We start from the raw sequence: 17,749 nt of genomic DNA on the forward strand, positions 1-17,749 counted from the left end.
TTACATAATGTCAAAATATCTCTGCACGAGTTACTTATTAATTACAAAAGGAAAAACAGCAACTTCACTGTGGACACCACCGTAACCACGCAAAGTTAGTACCACAATAATGGGACAAGCGGACATCTGTGCCTGCTGATGAGACACACCGAGCACTCAGGACACAACCTTATTTAATGTAGTATTCCTGCCCCAAATACATAATCTGAATCTACTTACAAGGAGACATCAGACAAATTGAGGGACATTTTACAAAATAACTGGCATTTACTCTTTAAAAATACAAAGATCAAGACAGGCCTAGAAGGGACTTATTTCCTTGACTGGATGGGTTAAATAATTATGAGGAAGTGTTCCAGATTACAGGTTAAAGATACATGATTACTAAACAGTTTGATCTGGGATTGCATCCTGGCCTAAGAAAGAAAAAAGGGGGGAAAAAGCTATTAAAGGACATTATTGGGGCAATTGGTAGTGAAATTGAATATGGACCATGAATTAGACAGTAATATGGTATCAATGTTAAATTTCTTGATTTTGATCACTGCACCATGGTTACTAAAGACAATGTTCTTGTTCTTAGGAAATTGAAGTATTTTGGGGTCAAGGGCAGGACGTCTCCAATTTAATCTCTGATGGTTCAGAAAAATAATAATACGCATGTGTGTGTGTATAGACAGAAAGAGAATGGTTCAACAATTTGACTATCCTTACAACTTTTCTGTAAGTTTGAAATTATACCAATAAACAATAACAAAAAGAAAGAGAGCGATCACGGGTCTAGAATGCAATTGGTGATTAAGTCGTGTTAGCTGTGATGGTTATACCATCTGTGCACTTATACCCCCAGCCCACCATCTACACAAATCCCTAGTTTCCCTTCATCATCATGCAATAATCCCCCATCCATCCTGCCTCTGTTCTGGAAGGCAGTCACAGCTTCAAAGGAACAGCACATGCCTTAACGCTGGTCCCATTGCCCCTGGGTCCTCCCAGCTGCCAGCCAGGGAAAGCTGTCTTAGAGGTTGTCTGGGTTGTGAGGGGATGCCTTACCGCCACCCTTACCTTCCTCTTGCTGCCATCCAGACCAGCAAATTCAATGGTCTTCATGCCGGCATCTGCCCAGTAAAGCCGCTGGGACCCGTAGTCAATGGCTAACCCATTAGGCCAAGTCAGATTGGAAGAGATGATGACCTGGCGGCCCGAGGCATCCATGCCAGCTCGTTCAATCTTGGGGCTTGCACCCCAGTCAGTCCAATACATGTACCTGGGCACAGGCAAGGAAGGTCTTACCAGCCTTCTAGTTAACAACACGCAGTGGGGATTCAGGGTGCCTAGGGTTGCAGTGTTTCTGCTTGCGATAGCTGCCCCAGCCTCCTGCCTCAGCTCCCAGCCCCATCCTGGGCTCAGAGTTGTCTCTGAAAGTCTCTTATCTTCTATCACTATCGAGAGGGTCCCTGGGGTTTTAATAAAGGCAGAGCCTAAGGGCTCAAGGAGTGTTTAGCAAATAAGGTCTACGTGGGAATAAAGAAAAAAGGCAAGTAAGAATGGGGTATAAGCAATCTTTCCTTGATTGGATGGGTTAAATAGTTATGGTATGTAAATTTAGCAGAATTCTATATAACCATTAAGAAGAACAAAGGGCATCTAGGAGGTTCAGTCAGTGAAGCATCCAACTCTTTTGATTTCAGCTCAGGTCATGTTCTCACAGTTCATGGGATGGAGCCCCACATGGGGCTAACAGCATGGAGCCTGCTTGGGATTCTCTCTCCCCCTCTCTCTCTCTCTCTGCCCCCTCCCCTGCTCGTGCACATGCATGCTCTCTTTAAATAAATAAATAGGGGCGCCTGGGTGGCGCAGTCGGTTAAGCGTCCGACTTCAGCCAGGTCACGATCTCGCGGTCCGTGAGTTCGAGCCCCACGTCGGGCTCTGGGCTGATGGCTCGGAGCCTGGAGCCTGTTTCCGATTCTGTGTCTCCCTCTCTCTCTGCCCCTCCCCCGTTCATGCTCTGTCTCTCTCTGTCCCAAAAATAAATAAAAAAGGTTGAAAAAAAAAATTTAAAAAAAAAAATAATAAATAAATAAATAAATAAACAAACAAACAAACAAACAAACAAACTTTGAAAAAAGACAGAACAAGATAACTCTATATTATCAAATGGAAAGATAGTCAAGATTTATAACTAAGTGAAAAAAGACAAGTTACAAAACAGTATGCCATTGCTGTAGATCCAAAATCACCACCACCACCACAAAATGTATATATGCACATAAAAGAAAATCTGGAAAAATACCCTAAACTGTTAACTGTTAGCAATGGTTACTGCTGGAAAGTGAGATTATAGGCAATCTTCACTTCCTACAGATTTATTTACTTATTTGTTTTATTTATTTACAATGAGTTACTTTTGTAAGCAGACCAAAAAAAGAGAGAGAGAAATTCTAATATTTTAATGTTTATTTATTTGAGAGAGACAGACAGACAGACAGCGTGAGCAGGGGAGGGGCAGAGAGAGAGGGAGACGTAGAACCTGAAGCAGGCTCCAGGCTCTGAGCTGTCAGCACAGAGCCCAATGCGAGGCTCGAACCCAAAAACTGCAAGATCATGACCCAAGCCCAAATCGGACACTTAACTGACTGAGCCACTCAGGCGCTCCGAGAGGAAAAAATGTAAAAGGTTTCCTTGTCCACCGGGGAGAAAGAGTTGTCTCTGCCTTCTGTGGTTTCTGTAGCTGCCCTTGCTGCCTTGGTGTGCCCATAACATCTGGCTGCTCTTGCTAACCTCCAGACTCCTCTCTAGTGCTCCTGGCTGTGGGACAGGTGGAGCTCGTCCCAAAGGAACAGGTGCTCACCCGCCCATGGGTTCCACCACGATATCCCGGGGACGATCAAGGTTCTCCCAGATGAGAACTGTCCTCATGCTGCCATCTGTGTTGGCCACTTCAATCCGGTCTGTACCTACCAAGAAATCGGGGGCAAAGATACTAACTCTATGCTTGGTCGTTCACCCGACTACCTTCCGCTCCCAGCACAGAGCCTGGCACGCAGTAAACACTCAAGAAATATTTTACGATAGATGAGCAACAGATATTTAGTGACCTGAATTTGGAGCAGATGCTGCTCCGGGTCCAAGAACCACACTTGGAGGCGCTCTGGTATAAGGCATCCCTCTTACCTCCCACACTCACTCACCTGGCTCATCGAAAATACCTGTTTTATTAAGACAGTGATAGAACGAAAACCACAGGGCATAGTTTCCTTATCTGAAATGCCTCAAAACATTCTTGAGCACCAGCTACACAGAGGCAGGAGCTGCCATTTGATTGGCAAATGCCAAATCCTCAGCTATGAGCATCTAGCTTCAGCTCTGCAGCAGCCCCACCACTTCTGACCTACCAAGAACTTCAGGCCAAGACAAGTGGTCTAGGAGGGGCACTGGGCCCCTTGTACCTGAGACTAGAATTTTAATAAGGGGAATCCCACAGAGCCAGGCCATGGCTGCCCTATACATACCTGCATCTGTCCAGTATAGCTTGTTGGTGACCCAATCAATGGCCAGGCCTGCTGGGCTCTCCAAACTGGTATCTACCACCACCTGGACAGGAAGCAAAGCTGTATCACCAAACTTTGTTCAAGCAAAGCTGAGGACTTGTATCTCAGCTCTGGGACCCAACTGTACCAATTCTCAAGGTTGGCAAAGGTATGGGAAGCCTTTGCCCAGGACAGGGTGGATTCCACCCCTCAATCTCTGCCCTCCCCAAGGGCCTGTGCCCTCGATGGGCCCTACCTCCTGTCCTGTTCCATCCCACTTGGCCCTGCTGATGGTGTCAGTGCTGACATCTGTCCAGTACACGTGGTCATCCCGGGAGTCCCAGTCAAGGGCCACAGCACTGCGCACGTCAGCCAGTGGGATGACATCGTCGGACAGGTCCTCTGTGTCGAAGCTGATCCGACGGATGTCCATCCTTCGGGCAAAAAGCAGGAACTTGTCAAGACCTGATCAAAGGCCGAAAGGGGTCTTCTTTTAATGCTCTAAATCCAGTAACAGTGACAGACACAGACGCTCACCTGTGTGACATCTGGTTCAATCACACTTCCTGGGATCTGGTGCCCTTTGTCCCCTACTCTTCACACCTCAGGTCCCCTTTGAGCCCTTGGCAGCCCATGCTGACAGACTCAGACTTTAGGATCAATGGCCTAGGAAGCAGACTCTCGCCAGGGCCCAGAAGTGCATCCTGTTTAAGCATCTGTCAGCTTCCATCTCCTTGTCTCTCCTCTTTGCTCAGCTTCTTCCGGTGCACTGGCTAGATCACCATCAGCCCCCAGCCGACCTCACGGACTTCTGTTTCTGCTTCAGGCCGCTGCTGCTCCACTCCATCTCCTAGATCCTCTCTCTTGCTCTTCTCTTCACCAACTTTAGCCAACAATGACTTCCTGCCTTGTCTCCTCTATGCTCATAGCAACTCTTTGTGATTTATGTCATTCTTAATCTCATTTTCTAGATGAGCCACCTTGAGGGTAACAGACGTCAAGTAGCTTGCCTAGCTTCCTCTCGCTAGAAAGCACCAGGGCTGGGACTTGAACTCAGGTTAACTCCAGAGAAGGAGCTCTGGACACTCCCCTACACAGCTTCTTCCTGGCTGGCTCTGTTCTGTCCCTTGCTCCATTCTGGTCTGAGTATTTCCCACTATGCATTTCTGCCTGGAAAGGCACTTCCTGCCTAACTTCACCAAGTGTCTTCTTTTAAGCTCTGGGAAACCCTTAAGGGGGAGCTCCTGGGGAAACCTCATGCGCCTCTCTGAGACAATATGGAAAAAGCTGGGCACTTAGAAGAATTGAAGGAAAGTAGGTTCTCAGTCAACGAGTGTTGAACAAATAGTCCTTGTTACTCTGCATAGTTTCCCTGATCTCACTTTCTGGAAATGACCCAGACCCCAAGAGAAATTTGATTTTAATCAGGAATAAGAGGGTCAGTGGGTGCACAGCAGTAAATAAGAGCAGCTGCTGACATACGAGGAACTACCCTCAGCCCCTTGGTAGTCATGTCATATGCCTGGATCACTCCTCTCTGGATTATTCTTAGGAAAAGTCACCTGTGACTCTGAGCTAGACAGGGCTACCATCTCAAAGCAATGACCCTGTAGCAGTTCAGTGGAAGCCAAAATAGTTCAGGGAGCGACTGGGGTATCCCATTATCTTTCACTCATTAAACACATATTTATCCAGCATCTACATATGCAGAGTATCACCAGAGGTCCTAATCTCGGCTCTGTTGTTCAGGGGCTGAAAGTAAGTCTTTAACAGGGTGAGGCTAAAGGTTAAAAAAAAATAGAAACCCCTGCTTTCTAGAAGGGCCTGGAACCTTCTTGCGACCTATAGATAAAGCATCCTACCTGGTGGAATGATACACGAGCCTGGTTGCAGGCATTCATACTTGACTGGGTAGTACCACTGAGCCCCCAGGCCTCAGCTTTGATATAAGAGCTATCAGCCTCTTAAGTTCTTCCTCTCCAGGGGCTACCTGAGGAGGCTGGCTCTTCCCCATGACAGGAAATCCCTCAGACTCCTATCTCTTGTTCCTTCCGCCCACCATCACAAGGCACATCCATTGAGGCAGGTGTCCCAGACCCACTTACTCTGGGCACAGGCGTGGCTGCTGATCTTGCGGAAGCCAGTGGGACAGGCACAAGTATAGTTCTGGCCACTGGGAAGACACAGATGAGTGCAGCCTCCATTGTTGTCCCCACAGCGGTTTTTCCCTGTTCAAAGAGCCCAGAGCAAAAGGGTCAGGAAAGAGTTGCAGAGTCCATCCCAAGGCTAGTGAGTAGGAGTTTAGCTAGGGTGTGAGCTCTCTGGAGGGAGAAACTATGTCTTATTTTTTATAGCTGCCGCAGCTGCAAGCACAGTGAATACCTGACATAGGAGATATCCTATAAATGTTTGCATGAATTAAATGAAAGTGAAGCAGATTTTCAGGAGTATCGATGTTGTACCCTAAATGTCCAGCAGAGGGAGAAATTAGCCCATATCAATGCCAACCTCAAATTTCCCTGCCAGAAACCATGGCAACTGTGACAGGTGCAGGGAAGGTTCTCAGAGGCACCAGAGGTTTACCAGGTGGGTAGTTTTTTACCTGCAGGCTGGCGCTGGGGGTGCAAAGTGTGGATGTCCATGGGGAAATGGAGTTTGTTGCGAATAATCTCCTGGTTCTTCCCAGTAAACTTGTTAGCACTGTTGATGCTCTTGGTGTGCCAGTCTGTCCAGTACAGGCTGTCTTCAAACACGGTGATGGCAAAGGGGTGGGGGAGGCCTGGGGAAAGTCCAGAAGGACTTCAGTCCAGACATATCCTGCCATGGGCTCTGGGCCCAGGCCTGGCAACTGCACAAATCTCACCCTCTGCCAAGGCTTCTAGGGGCTGGGACTGGGGAAGGAGGATGAGAGATGGAGGAGAGTGCAGAAAGGGCCTCACCCTGGCTAATGACAGCCTTGCGATGACTCCCGTCCAGATTGGCCCTCTCGATGACATGGTGCTTAGCATCCACCCAGTACATACGATGCCCGGCATAGTCAATGGTGAGGCCATTGGGCCAGAAGAGATGAGTGTCGGCAATGATGCGGCGTCCAGAGCCATCCATGCTGGAGGCCTCGATGCGGGGGGTGTTGCCCCAGTCTGTCCAGTAAATGGTACTAGGAAGAGGGAAAGGACATTGAGAGACAGGCAGCAGAACGCATGTAGTAACAAGGATAACAATCAGACTGAGGTCTTTTATCCATTTAACCCAGGGGACCCCAACTGGTAGGTGACACATTCTGTTTAGTCCACAGAGTGTTTTTTCAATGTTTGAATTTAAATGTCTCTAGCAGGGCATTTATTCATTTAACCTTTTTTTTTTTTTTTTTTTTTTTTTTTTTTGGTAGTACCTGCAGGGCTCTATCTTAGGGAGTAGGAGTATAGCAATGAACAAAAGAGACAAAAATCCCAACCCTTGTGGAATTAACAATATATTATATTATTAGTTAGGACAGATACTTTTTTCTTTTTCACAATCTCTATCACTGCCTTTTGTATTTTACACACACACACACTCACACTCACACAGGGTTTTTAAAACAGCTGACTTAGAGGACACGGCCCTCAATTGACTGCATTGAATTTTTATAAACCAGAAGAACTTCAATTTAAGGAGACTTTTTTTCTAATAATAAAAATTACCATTAATTTTTATAACTCAGCTCAATCCTATGAACTAATAATAAAAATACTAAAACCTACCACTATCTAAGTATATTATGCCATTTAAAATACATCTTATTTGGGGCGCCTGGGTGGCTAAGTCGGTTAGGCGTCCAACTTCGGCTCAGGTCGTGATCGCATAGTTGGTGAGTTCAAGCCCCGTGTTAGGCTCTGTGCTGACAGCTCAGAGCCTGGAGCCTGCTTTGGATTCTGTGTCTCCCTGTCTCTCTGCCCCTCCCCTGCTCGTGCTCTGTCTTTGTCTCTGTCTCTCATAAATAAACATTTAAAAAAAATTAAAATGCATCTCATTTGGGGGGTGAAATGGGTGAAGGGGGTCAAAAGGTATAAACTTCTAGTTATATAATAAGTAAGTCATGGGGATGTAATGTACAGGATGGTGACTATGGTTAATAATACAATATTGTATTACCAGAAAGTTGCTGAGAGTAGATCTTAAATGTTCTCATCACAAGAAAAAATTGTTGTAACCACTATATATTGACAGATGTTAACTAGGTTTACTGTGGTGATTATTCTGCAATATACACAAATCATTATGTTGTACATCTGAAACTAACATAAAGTTATACATCAATTATACCTCAATCTTTAAAAATGAGTCATTTAATCTTCATACAGCTATAAGGTACGCCTGGTTTTTTTTTTTAAAGATCGTACTTATTTACTTTTTAAAGTAATCTCTACACCCAACATGGGGCTCGAACCTACAACCCCAAGATCAAGGTTGCATGCTCAACCGACTGAGCCAGCCAGGTGTCCAGGCATGGTTCTTTTTTTTTAATTTTTTCACTGTTTATTCATTTCTTTTTTAAAAATTTTTTTGATGTTTTTATTGATTTTTGAGAGAGAGAAAGCACAAGCTTGAGAGGGGCAGAGAGAGAGGGAGACAGGAACCAAAGCAGGCTCCACGCTGACAGCAGGGAGCCCAATGCGGGACTCAAACTCACTAGTGCTGAGGTCATGACCTGAGCTGAAGTCAGACGCTTAGCTGACTGAGCCGCCAAGGTGCCCCAAATGTTTATTCATTTCTTTCTTTTTTTTTTAATATTTATTTTTGAGAGAGAGAGAGACTGAGAGAGAGAGAGAGACAAAGCATGAGTCGGGAAGGGGCAGAGAGAGAGAGGGAGACACAGAATCTGAAGCAGGCTCCAGGCTCCCAGCTGTCAGCACAGAGCCCAATGCGGGACTCAAACTCATGAACTGTGAAATCATGACCTGGGCTGATGTCGGATGCTTAGCCGACTGAGCCACCCAGGCAAACCCCACCATGCCGCCCCCCGCGCCCCCACCAGGTATGTTTCTTACTCACCAATTATAAGTGAGTAAATGGAGGCAGATATAGACTGACCCAAGACCACACAGCCAACTACTACAGAGCCAGGACTCAAATCCAGGTGTGTCTGGGTACAGAGCCCAGGCTGTTAACACCACACTGTGAAGAGGCTCCCCAGCAAAGTTTGGCCCAGGTGGCCTGGGAACTGTCTCTAGGGGGTGCAAGAGGGATTTGGGAGCTTGAGACACAACTCACTCACCCCTCCATGGGGTGCAAGGCAATAGCCCGGGGCTTCTCAAGGTTTTGCCACAGCAGCACCTTCCGATGGGCTCCGTCCAGGTTCGCCACCTCAATCCTTGATGTTCCTGAGTCGGTCCAGTAGAGTTTGTCATGGACCCAATCCACAGCCAGGCCCCCTGACGGAAAGAGGCAGTAGGAAGGGTCAGGGATTCAGCCAGGGCTCCTCTGTGCCACAATAACAAGTGCAAAATCTTGCACAGGGTTTTGGTTAGGTGGTGTTCTAACCACGTGACATATACTAACTTACATAATCATCACAACAACTCTATGAGCTAGATACTGAAATCCCCATGGAGATGAAGAAATCAAGGTACAGAGAAGTCAAGTAGCTGTCCAAGGTCAGGCATTTCCTCCTCTCAGCCAACCATATTCCACATCCTGAATCCTGGCTCCCTGACCCACACCCACCACACTGGCTCCAGAATTTGCAGACTGTGGCTTAAGGTTTTGCAGAGGCACTTGAGACGTGCCATAAGCATTTGAGTCAAGTGTGCATGGTACCGAATTCTAATCCACTTCACTGGCTTGTAGAATGGCCTGAGATTACTGAGTGAGTTCTTGTTTCTTTCTTTCTTTCTTTCTTTTTTTATCTGTAAACATTTGGATGTATCTACGTGGGTCAAGCAGAATATTCTTAATAGTAAGCAATCAAAACAAAATTCTGAATTAAAACAAATGCTAAGACTGAGAGCAAATTGTAACTGTTATCCATAAATCTCTGATTTCAAATTATTACATTCATCAAAACATCTCAATAATGAGCAAATGTTATAAACGTGAACCCATAAAATTAATGTACACTAACAAATGTTTTCAATGTTTTCTTTTTTTTTTCTTTTTTAAGTTTATTTATTTCTTTTGAGAAAGAGAGAGAGAGAATGGGAGAAAGAGAATCCCAATGAGGCTCCGAGCTGTCAGCACATAGCCCAACGCAGGCCTCGAACCCACAAACTGTGAGATCATGACCTGAGCCGAAATCAAGAGTCAGACACTTAACCAACCGAGCCACCCAGGCGCCTCCTAAAAAATGTTTTCTCTACTAGAATTCCATCCAAGAGTTCACTGGAAGAAAGAGATGTTCTGCTGCCCAAGGTTTACAAGCCATCATCCTGTTCCTTCCACAGTTACTTTGCACATGGTGTGGCCCTGCCCTTCCCCACAGGGCCTCATTCCCTACCTGGGCTCTCGAGCCCTGTAGACACAACCTCCTCCACGTTGCTGCCGTTGAGGTTGGCACGGAGGATCCGGTCCAGGGTGACGTCTGACCAGAAGACAAGCTCGCGTCGGTGGTGGAAGTCAAGGGCAATGGCATTCTCCAGGTTGTTGAGCAGCAATGTGTACTCGGAGCGGTGCGGCAGCACCTGCCGGATGTCGATGCGATTGGCGAACAGCAGCACAGGCTCCGGCCCTGGGACGTGGCATAGAAATGGGGCCACCACTGGGCTCCAGAGCTGCTCCTGACACCCCTCGTCATGCATCCCCAGCTCCTCAGCTGATGAGTGGGGCCCCTTGCCCATGTCCAGAACTGTTGGCATCTGTACTAGAAGAGTAGGAGCCTCCAGAGCATACTCCCCTACCCGCCCCTCCCCAGCAGTTTTTCTTGGGGCTCAGAATGCAATTCACAGCTCTGTTTTACTTGGATGAAAAATCTCTCTACCTCTCAGCAAATGCCCAAGTACTGGAACACCGGGATGTCTCTATGCTCGGCCCTCTGCCCACCTAGCCAAACGCCAACACCCCTTACCCAGAGCCTTGCAGCTGCGCCGGTCGGGCCGGAGCTCGTAGCCTGCTTCACACCAGCACTGGAAGGCCCCTTCGCTGTTGGTGCAGCCCTGGCTGCAATACCCCTCCTCCGCACATTCATTCACATCTGGGAGGACCGAGCAGGGTCAGGAGATCTCCGTTCTGCCATCCTCCCCCCACCCCCCGACAACCCCCCAGGCTGACTAGTTGCTTCCCGGCCCACATACCCATCTACTTTCCAGGCCTAGTGGGAAGGCTATATAACAAGTGGTTAAGGGCTTTAAGGGCATGGAGACCCGGGCTAGAATCCCAACTCTGCTATCACCGGCTCTGTGGCTATCAGTAAGTTACTTAACCTCTCTGAGCTTCAGTCTCCCCATCTGTGAAACAGAAGGGACAGTCCCCACCTCCTAGGGTGATGATGAAGCGAGGTTACGTCCGTCAGATGTTTGACCCAGAGGAAACATAGCTGCCCGTCCGCTGCCCCTGCCCAGGATCCTGCCCCTGATCCAAACCAGGTCCCAGCTCACCCTGGCACATGTGCCCATCCTCGGTAAGCCGGTAGCCTGTGTGGCAGGTACACTGCACTGCCCCCCGCACCATCTGGCACTTCTGGGCGCAGCCACCGTTGTTAACATTGCAGTTCTCCTCACCCGTCCGGGGCCCTGTGCCAGCCAAGCCAGAGATGGGAGTTGAGCCCAGAATCCTCCCCCAGACAGCCAACTTGGCATTCCACCTGGACCACGAAGAACAGCTCCCGAGGCTGCAAGAATCCCTAGGGAGGATTCTCTTTGAACCACATGGGTGGGGTTCAGCCACACACCAGGGGCCAGGCCCGCCCACCGGGGACACTCACGGCAGTTCTGCTGTGGGCCTTCGTCACTGTTGTCACCACAGTCGTTGACCCCATTGCACAGCTTCCTCTGCCCGATGCAGCGCCCGTTCCAGCACAGGAACTGGTCTGAGGCACACTGGGGGCTTCCTAGAGAGGGAGTGAGAGGCAGGTCACAGCAGGGCAGGGCTTGGGTCAACAAAAGGATGGGAGCCTGTCATTTTCCAGGGCGAGCTGGAGACAGAGGAGACTCAAGGTGGGAGGGTCGGGGTCCAAGGCAGGAAACAGCTCAGACAGGGCTGGCTGAATGTCTACATTCGTTCTCTCCCCCCAGGACGCCACGGTGGGATGTTGAGGACGTGGGACAGATTGAGAGAGTGTGCCTGTGTGTCCAGCACCCAGTGTGGCTAGGGTGGTGGGGGATGCCAGCCACGGAGAATGGTCCCTGCTCACCAGGGCCAGAGCAACAGGCCATGTATGAGCTAGAACGTGAGAGGCTGCTGCTACTGTGGTCCAGGCCATAAGGCTGCAGCAGGTACACCTGGATTTGACACCGGTAACGAGAAGGGCGGGCAAAATCAGGCCACAGGCCAGATCAGACAAAAAGAAAGCATCACTGTAGCCCGATGGCAGCAGCAACATCCTCTTTCCACCCCTGTTCTCCAATCCCATCATGGGTTAAAGGGCCTGGGGGTACCCCTGGGGCGCTCCACCTGTGTTCTCACAGTCCTCTTCATCACTGTTGTCTGCACAGTCATCCTCCCCATCACAGCGCCAGGACAGGCGGACGCAGCGACCTGACCGACAGCGGAACTGTTCCGCGGTACACATGGAGGTGGCTGGGCAGAGCAAAGGCCTCATGAAAGGCTGACCCCATTTTGGCCCGAAGCTCCACCCGGCCACCCCAAAATGCATTTTGTGGCAGCATTCACACCAGTCTTCTTGTCACGGTTGTTCTGAATGGCATCTCTGTGCAAGTCAGAAAAAGGCAACCTTTCCTCAAGATGCCTCACCACCGTCTGCTAGAAAACTGCCACGATGAACATATAAATCTATATAATTATAGAATAGGTAAGTCTCCCGCGTGACTGGCATCGCTTTGGACATAGCGCCTCTGTGCCGTGCCCAACCCACACCACTGTACAGGACAATCCTGTCCAATCTGTCTTTATCAACGGTGGCCATTTTGGCTCCATAAGCCGTTTCCCTACTTCCAGACCAGACCTTGGACACTGGCCCCACTCACTGCAGTTGCGCTCATCAGACTGGTCGTCACAGTCCGCGTCGCCATCACAGCGCCAGCCCGCGTTGATGCACAGGCCACTGTCACACATGAACTCCCCAGAGCGGCAGGGCTGGTGGGAGGCTGGGGAAACAGGACAGACTTCTGTCTCTAGCCTGTCCATGAACGCAGTGTCCATAGCAGAGCAGAAAGCCGGGCCCCAGCACCCGGCTCCTCCCTCTCTGCCTTACAGGGACCAGGGAATCCAGAAGCTCCTCCCTTGAGCTCCGGCCCCAGCTGACACCTGTGCCTTACCACCCCAGGAGTTCCTTGGGGCCTGGCCTCCCCCTCCCTCCCAGCTCCACCCTGCTGGGCTGGCCGGAGCACTCACAGCAGTCGGCCTCGTCAGACCAGTCCCCGCAGTCATCATCACCATCACAGTGGTAGATATCGAGGATGCAGCGGCCGTAAGCACACTGGAACTCCTCCAGGTTGCAGGGAGGCGCTGGCACTGCTGAGGCTGGAAAGCAGGCGTGGGGGACAGGGAGGGGCGCACGCTCAGGCCCAGAGAGAGCTCAGAGGCCCGGACTCCTCCAAGAAGGCGGAAGACGTTCAGGCAAGGGAAGCCGGTTTCACGTGGGACAGCCCTGTGAGACTTCCTTATGCTGCTGGAGCCATGGGGACCCTCCCTCTGCACCTGAGGAATCTGCTCCCACCCTAGCTCAGCCTCGGAGGAACAGTTTCGTAAGAGCCTGCCCTCCTGGCCCACTGCACGTGCACCCCTCTGCCCACGGGATGCTGCCTCCTGCCCCGGCCCGAGTTCTGGGGCCACTCACGACAGCTCTCCTCGTCAGAGCCATCTTTGCAGTCGGTGTCACCATCGCAGTACCAGTGCTCAGCGATGCAGCTTCCGTCACTGCAGCGGAATTCCTTGTCAGAGCACTTGCGCATGTCTGGGGGACGCAATGGGACAGCGATCCTGCGGGAGCCCGACAGGACAGGCCGCCCTCCTAAGATCCTCCCCGACTCCCACCCACACTGCCCCTGTGGGTCTGACCCCATCCCTGGAAGACACCACGGATTTGGTGCAGACCGTCTGGGGAAAGCCGCAGCCCTGGAGACATGGGGCCTTGGGTTCCTGTTCCCCTCGTGGTGGTTCGGAGTGTGTGGGGGGAGGGTCTGGACTGTTCTGCCCCTCCCGTCTTCCTCCAGCTGCTCCAGACGTCTGGGCAGTTCAAGGTGTAGCAGTGCTAAAGCCACTGCTGCCCTTCAACCCCCCCTCCTCCCGCCCCCGCCATGGCCAGACCACCAGCAGGCATCCTGCCCACCTCCCTGGAGCTCCACTCACCACACTGCTCATCACTGTTGTCCCCACAGTCGTTGTCACCATCACAGTGCCACAGGCTCCGGATGCAGTAGCCGTTCTGGCAGGGGAACTCGTCCTCCTCACACTCCCGGGGGGCTGTGGGGTACAGAGCAGTCAGGCTGCTGCAGACAGCGGGGGCCAGGGACCCAACAGAAAGCCCCATGGACCAGAGCAGTCACTTCTACACTACCCAGAGGGATCTGAAGCAGGTGGCAGTTTCTCAGGCTCATCTAACCAAGAGGGAAGGTGAAAGGAGGGGCAAAGAACAAAGACCCAGGAAGCGATGTGGGTCTGGGGCATCATTTTCTGATTGAAAATCCCTTCCCAACAGAGCCTGATGGAGCCCGCCTGGTGCCCATCACCAGCACTCACGACAGTCCTGTTCATCTGAGTCGTCTTCACAGTCGTTGTCCCCATCACACACCCAGGAGCGCCGGATGCACTTGCCATTGTCACAGTGAAAGTCAAGAGGGGAACAGGTGGGTAGCACTGAGTCCCAGGAAGAGAAGGGAACAGGGAATCTGTCTGAGGCAGGCTCCACTGGGCCGGAAAGCCTTTCCCAACACCCCTTATCCCACATTTCCCTGTGTGAGCCACAGTCCTTCCTCACAGACTCCCATGCCTGATGGAGGAGCTAGGCAGAAACCACAGCTAAGAAGCCAGCGTATTAGCAGGGAACAGCGGCGAGGGATTCACAGGGCAGGGCAGCCCAAGGAACTCAAAACCACTAAGAGAAACATGAGCAAGAAAAAAGAAGTGTATTTTTTTTTCCTCTTGTTAAATGATGATTAACACAGCTGGGCTCAATTTCCAGTTCTAGAACTCATTACTTACCACGCCGAGCAAGTCAGTTACCCTCTCTGAGCCACAGGTTGTCTGACTGTACGATGGGGGTAATTATACTTGGCTCACAGAGGTCTTTTGAGATAATGCACATGACAGTGCTACATGAAAGGTGAGCCATGTATCATCACAATTAGCTGAACTGGTTAGGGTTAAGGTCCAGGTTGTAGCTTCAATCTTATTAGACTAATTAGCCACCTTCAGACACGGGTGCTACAGCTTGCATCCCTAAACCCAGACAGCTGGCTCAGCAGTGATATTTCTATAGATCTGAGGCAGGAGGCCCTAGCCTGTTGTGCCTATATTACTTACTACACTAGGGGAAAGGAAGGTTTAAAGAGAATATAATATTTCCTAAAACTTGTATTATTAAAAAAAGATACGATTATACAGAACACTAACATAAGAAACACAGAAATAATCTGCATCCACGTATAGTATGCACATTAAAAAATGCACAAAAATACACAAACATATATTCACGTAAATACAGAGATCCATTTAAAGAGACTGCCTATAGTTTCAAGGGTGTTTTATTCCATACTTGTCACAAAGTTTGTTTTATTGGACATATATGCATGGAAATACAAGAGGACTGGAGCCCTATATATTGCGAAGCAACCACTCATCTGTCAATATCCGTCACCCTCACAAGAGTCCAATGCTCTGCATCTGATACAGCAAGTGTACAGAACATTCATCAGGCCCTCATCCCCAGGTCCCTCCCCTCTTCTACTACTTCCCACCACTCCCTGGCTGGGAAGGGAGGTGCTTACTACATCCGTCCTCATCGCTGTGGTCCCCACAGTCGTTGTCTCCATCACACTGCCACTGGGCGGGGATGCAGGTACACTCGCCGAGGGCACTCACCGCACATGTGAAGTGGCTCCGACCACAAGCACACTCGGGGCTGCTGGCTAGCCCTGTGCAGAGGGGAGAGGAACCAATGAGGGCTCAGCTCCTGCCTAACCACAGCCCATTCTAGAGAGTAGAGAGCCCCATCTCGGGGCACTGTTACCAAGAGAGCCACGGGATACCACAGGGAGATGCAGACCATGCAATCATGCCTTTCCCCTCCTCCAAGACACTAATGGTCAAGAAGACAACCTGTGACCCTAGGTTCATAACACGTCCAGTACCTTCTCTATGACAGAGCTTTTTGCCCAGTACCCCCAAGAGACAAGAGATGAATGATGCCACTCAGGGAGTTGGTGCCTTTGGGGAAAAGGAGCAGGGGACAGAAAGGGTGATGCTGTGAGACCTTGAGACCCTTCCCTCCAAAGCTAGGTTGAGATATGGACGCTTTTGCATCTGGCCAGGACCAGGCCCTTGGCTGTTAGCCAGGCAGGGCAAGAAATAGTGGAATTAAAATGCTGGAGCCCCTTTTGGAGTAGGGAACCCACACAGGGGAACAGGAAGCAACACAGGCAGTTGTGAGTCTCCAGGTCAGAACTCACCTTTAAGGAGGGTGACCAGAAGAAGTGGGGCTCCAGGGGGAGGGGAGCAGTCAGAGCCTTCCCATCTGTGGGACAGGCTACAGCCTAGAGGAAGGATGGCAGAAGCAGCCCCTCCCCCATCCTCAGCAGCACGCAGCTGGCCTTCCCTATTGAGTATCGAGCTATCTGCCTGGCCAAGTCCCATGACCGGCTGCTGTGCCCCCTCCCCAGCGTGCCCAGCAGGATGCCCTGGGATGGCGTGTGAATGGCTCAGTGCCCCTGCTCCAGCCTCAGCTGGAACAAAGGGTTCTGCCAGGGTCACTCTTCCCCCCTCCCCACATTCATCTAACCCGCTGGGCTGCTGCAGCTGGGAAAGAAGGGGGCCACTGCTCATTGCTCATCTCTCCCCCTTGCTTTCTTCTCTCCTTCCTCCCCTTAGCTGGGCCCTGCCCTCAGGCTGTGCGGGAACAGGGAAGGATTTAGGGCCCAGAATGAAAGGGTGTACTGTCATCCACCCCCCCACTCCCCAAAGCAAGGAGAGAGCCCTGGAGCCCTCCCTCTCCACTTCAATCTCCAAGGGTAAATGTGAGTATAACGCATGGGTTCCTAACCTGCAGATGGATGGATGGATGGATGGATGGATGGATGGATGGATGGTTGGGTGGGTAGATGGCTGGCATTTGGGACCAGTGAGCTGTTGAAACTATAGGCAAAATGTACATTTCTGGAGTAACGGACCACAGATTTCACCAGATTCTCAAATGAGACCCCTCTGTCCCCCACCGCAAGCTAAGGGAATTGGCTGCCCTAGAAAAGATGCCAGATTTCCTGTGGAAAACGAAGGAATCTGTCTGAGGGGTGCAGCATCTCTTCACAGGAAGGCTTTACTCCAAGCCCAGGGTTCCTGTCTGCCCAGGTCTCCCTGCAAGTGCAGAACAGAGGATCCTTCTCCAGGGAAGCACTGACAACCCGGCTACCCCAGTCCCAGCCCCAGCCTCTTGGGCCTATTCTGAAAGCACCGATAAAGGAAGGGGCTTTTTTCACTCAGACCCTGAGCAACTTTTGGAGTGTGACCAGCTCATCACAGCTATAGGCACCACTCTCAGGAACTCTGGCTGGATGAAACCGCAAAGACTAGGTATTCCAAAGGACTCCATTCAGTGGGCCTCCCAACATGTAGATCCCCTGTGCAGGGAGGGGTGGTGAAGAGGAAGGGTAAGACTCAGTGGTTCTCAACCAGGGACAGTCTTTCCTCCGGGGGCGGGGGTGGTGGTGGTGGTGGTATTTGGCAATGTGTGGAGACATTTTTGGTTGTTGTGACTGGTGGTGCTTCCGGCATCTAGTTGGTAGAAGCCAGGGATGCTTCTAGACAGCCTACAATGTACAGGGCAGGCTCCCGCAACAAAGACATTCTCCAGCCCCAAATGTCAATGGAAGTTAAGGACACAGCAGGGAGCAGAGCTGCCCCACGTGGAGTTC

The 17,749-nt window shown here is 50.5% G+C and overlaps 1 protein-coding gene across 1 annotated transcript in view; it reads right to left on the minus strand.

Moving 5' to 3' along the window:
• Window positions 1-16,664, minus strand: part of LRP4 (LDL receptor related protein 4) — a 38,219-nt gene extending 21,555 nt beyond the window's left edge. The window contains exons 1-20 of the mRNA XM_042907176.1: window positions 16,292-16,664; window positions 15,611-15,757; window positions 14,364-14,480; window positions 13,974-14,087; window positions 13,462-13,578; window positions 13,017-13,145; window positions 12,650-12,769; window positions 12,117-12,242; window positions 11,428-11,553; window positions 11,102-11,236; window positions 10,573-10,698; window positions 10,006-10,236; window positions 8,788-8,944; window positions 6,470-6,687; window positions 6,133-6,309; window positions 5,636-5,758; window positions 3,787-3,995; window positions 3,513-3,594; window positions 2,852-2,957; window positions 1,066-1,267 (exon numbers count right to left, since the gene is read on the minus strand). Coding sequence (XP_042763110.1) covers window positions 1,066-1,267; window positions 2,852-2,957; window positions 3,513-3,594; window positions 3,787-3,995; window positions 5,636-5,758; window positions 6,133-6,309; window positions 6,470-6,687; window positions 8,788-8,944; window positions 10,006-10,236; window positions 10,573-10,698; window positions 11,102-11,236; window positions 11,428-11,553; window positions 12,117-12,242; window positions 12,650-12,769; window positions 13,017-13,145; window positions 13,462-13,578; window positions 13,974-14,087; window positions 14,364-14,480; window positions 15,611-15,757; window positions 16,292-16,664 — 3,135 coding nt within the window. The remainder of the gene's footprint in view (window positions 1-1,065; window positions 1,268-2,851; window positions 2,958-3,512; window positions 3,595-3,786; window positions 3,996-5,635; window positions 5,759-6,132; window positions 6,310-6,469; window positions 6,688-8,787; window positions 8,945-10,005; window positions 10,237-10,572; window positions 10,699-11,101; window positions 11,237-11,427; window positions 11,554-12,116; window positions 12,243-12,649; window positions 12,770-13,016; window positions 13,146-13,461; window positions 13,579-13,973; window positions 14,088-14,363; window positions 14,481-15,610; window positions 15,758-16,291) is intronic.
• Window positions 16,665-17,749: the final 1,085 nt, after the last annotated feature.

Source organism: Panthera leo, chromosome D1 (genome assembly GCF_018350215.1).
Source record: "Panthera leo isolate Ple1 chromosome D1, P.leo_Ple1_pat1.1, whole genome shotgun sequence".
Lineage (NCBI taxonomy): Eukaryota > Metazoa > Chordata > Mammalia > Carnivora > Felidae > Panthera > Panthera leo.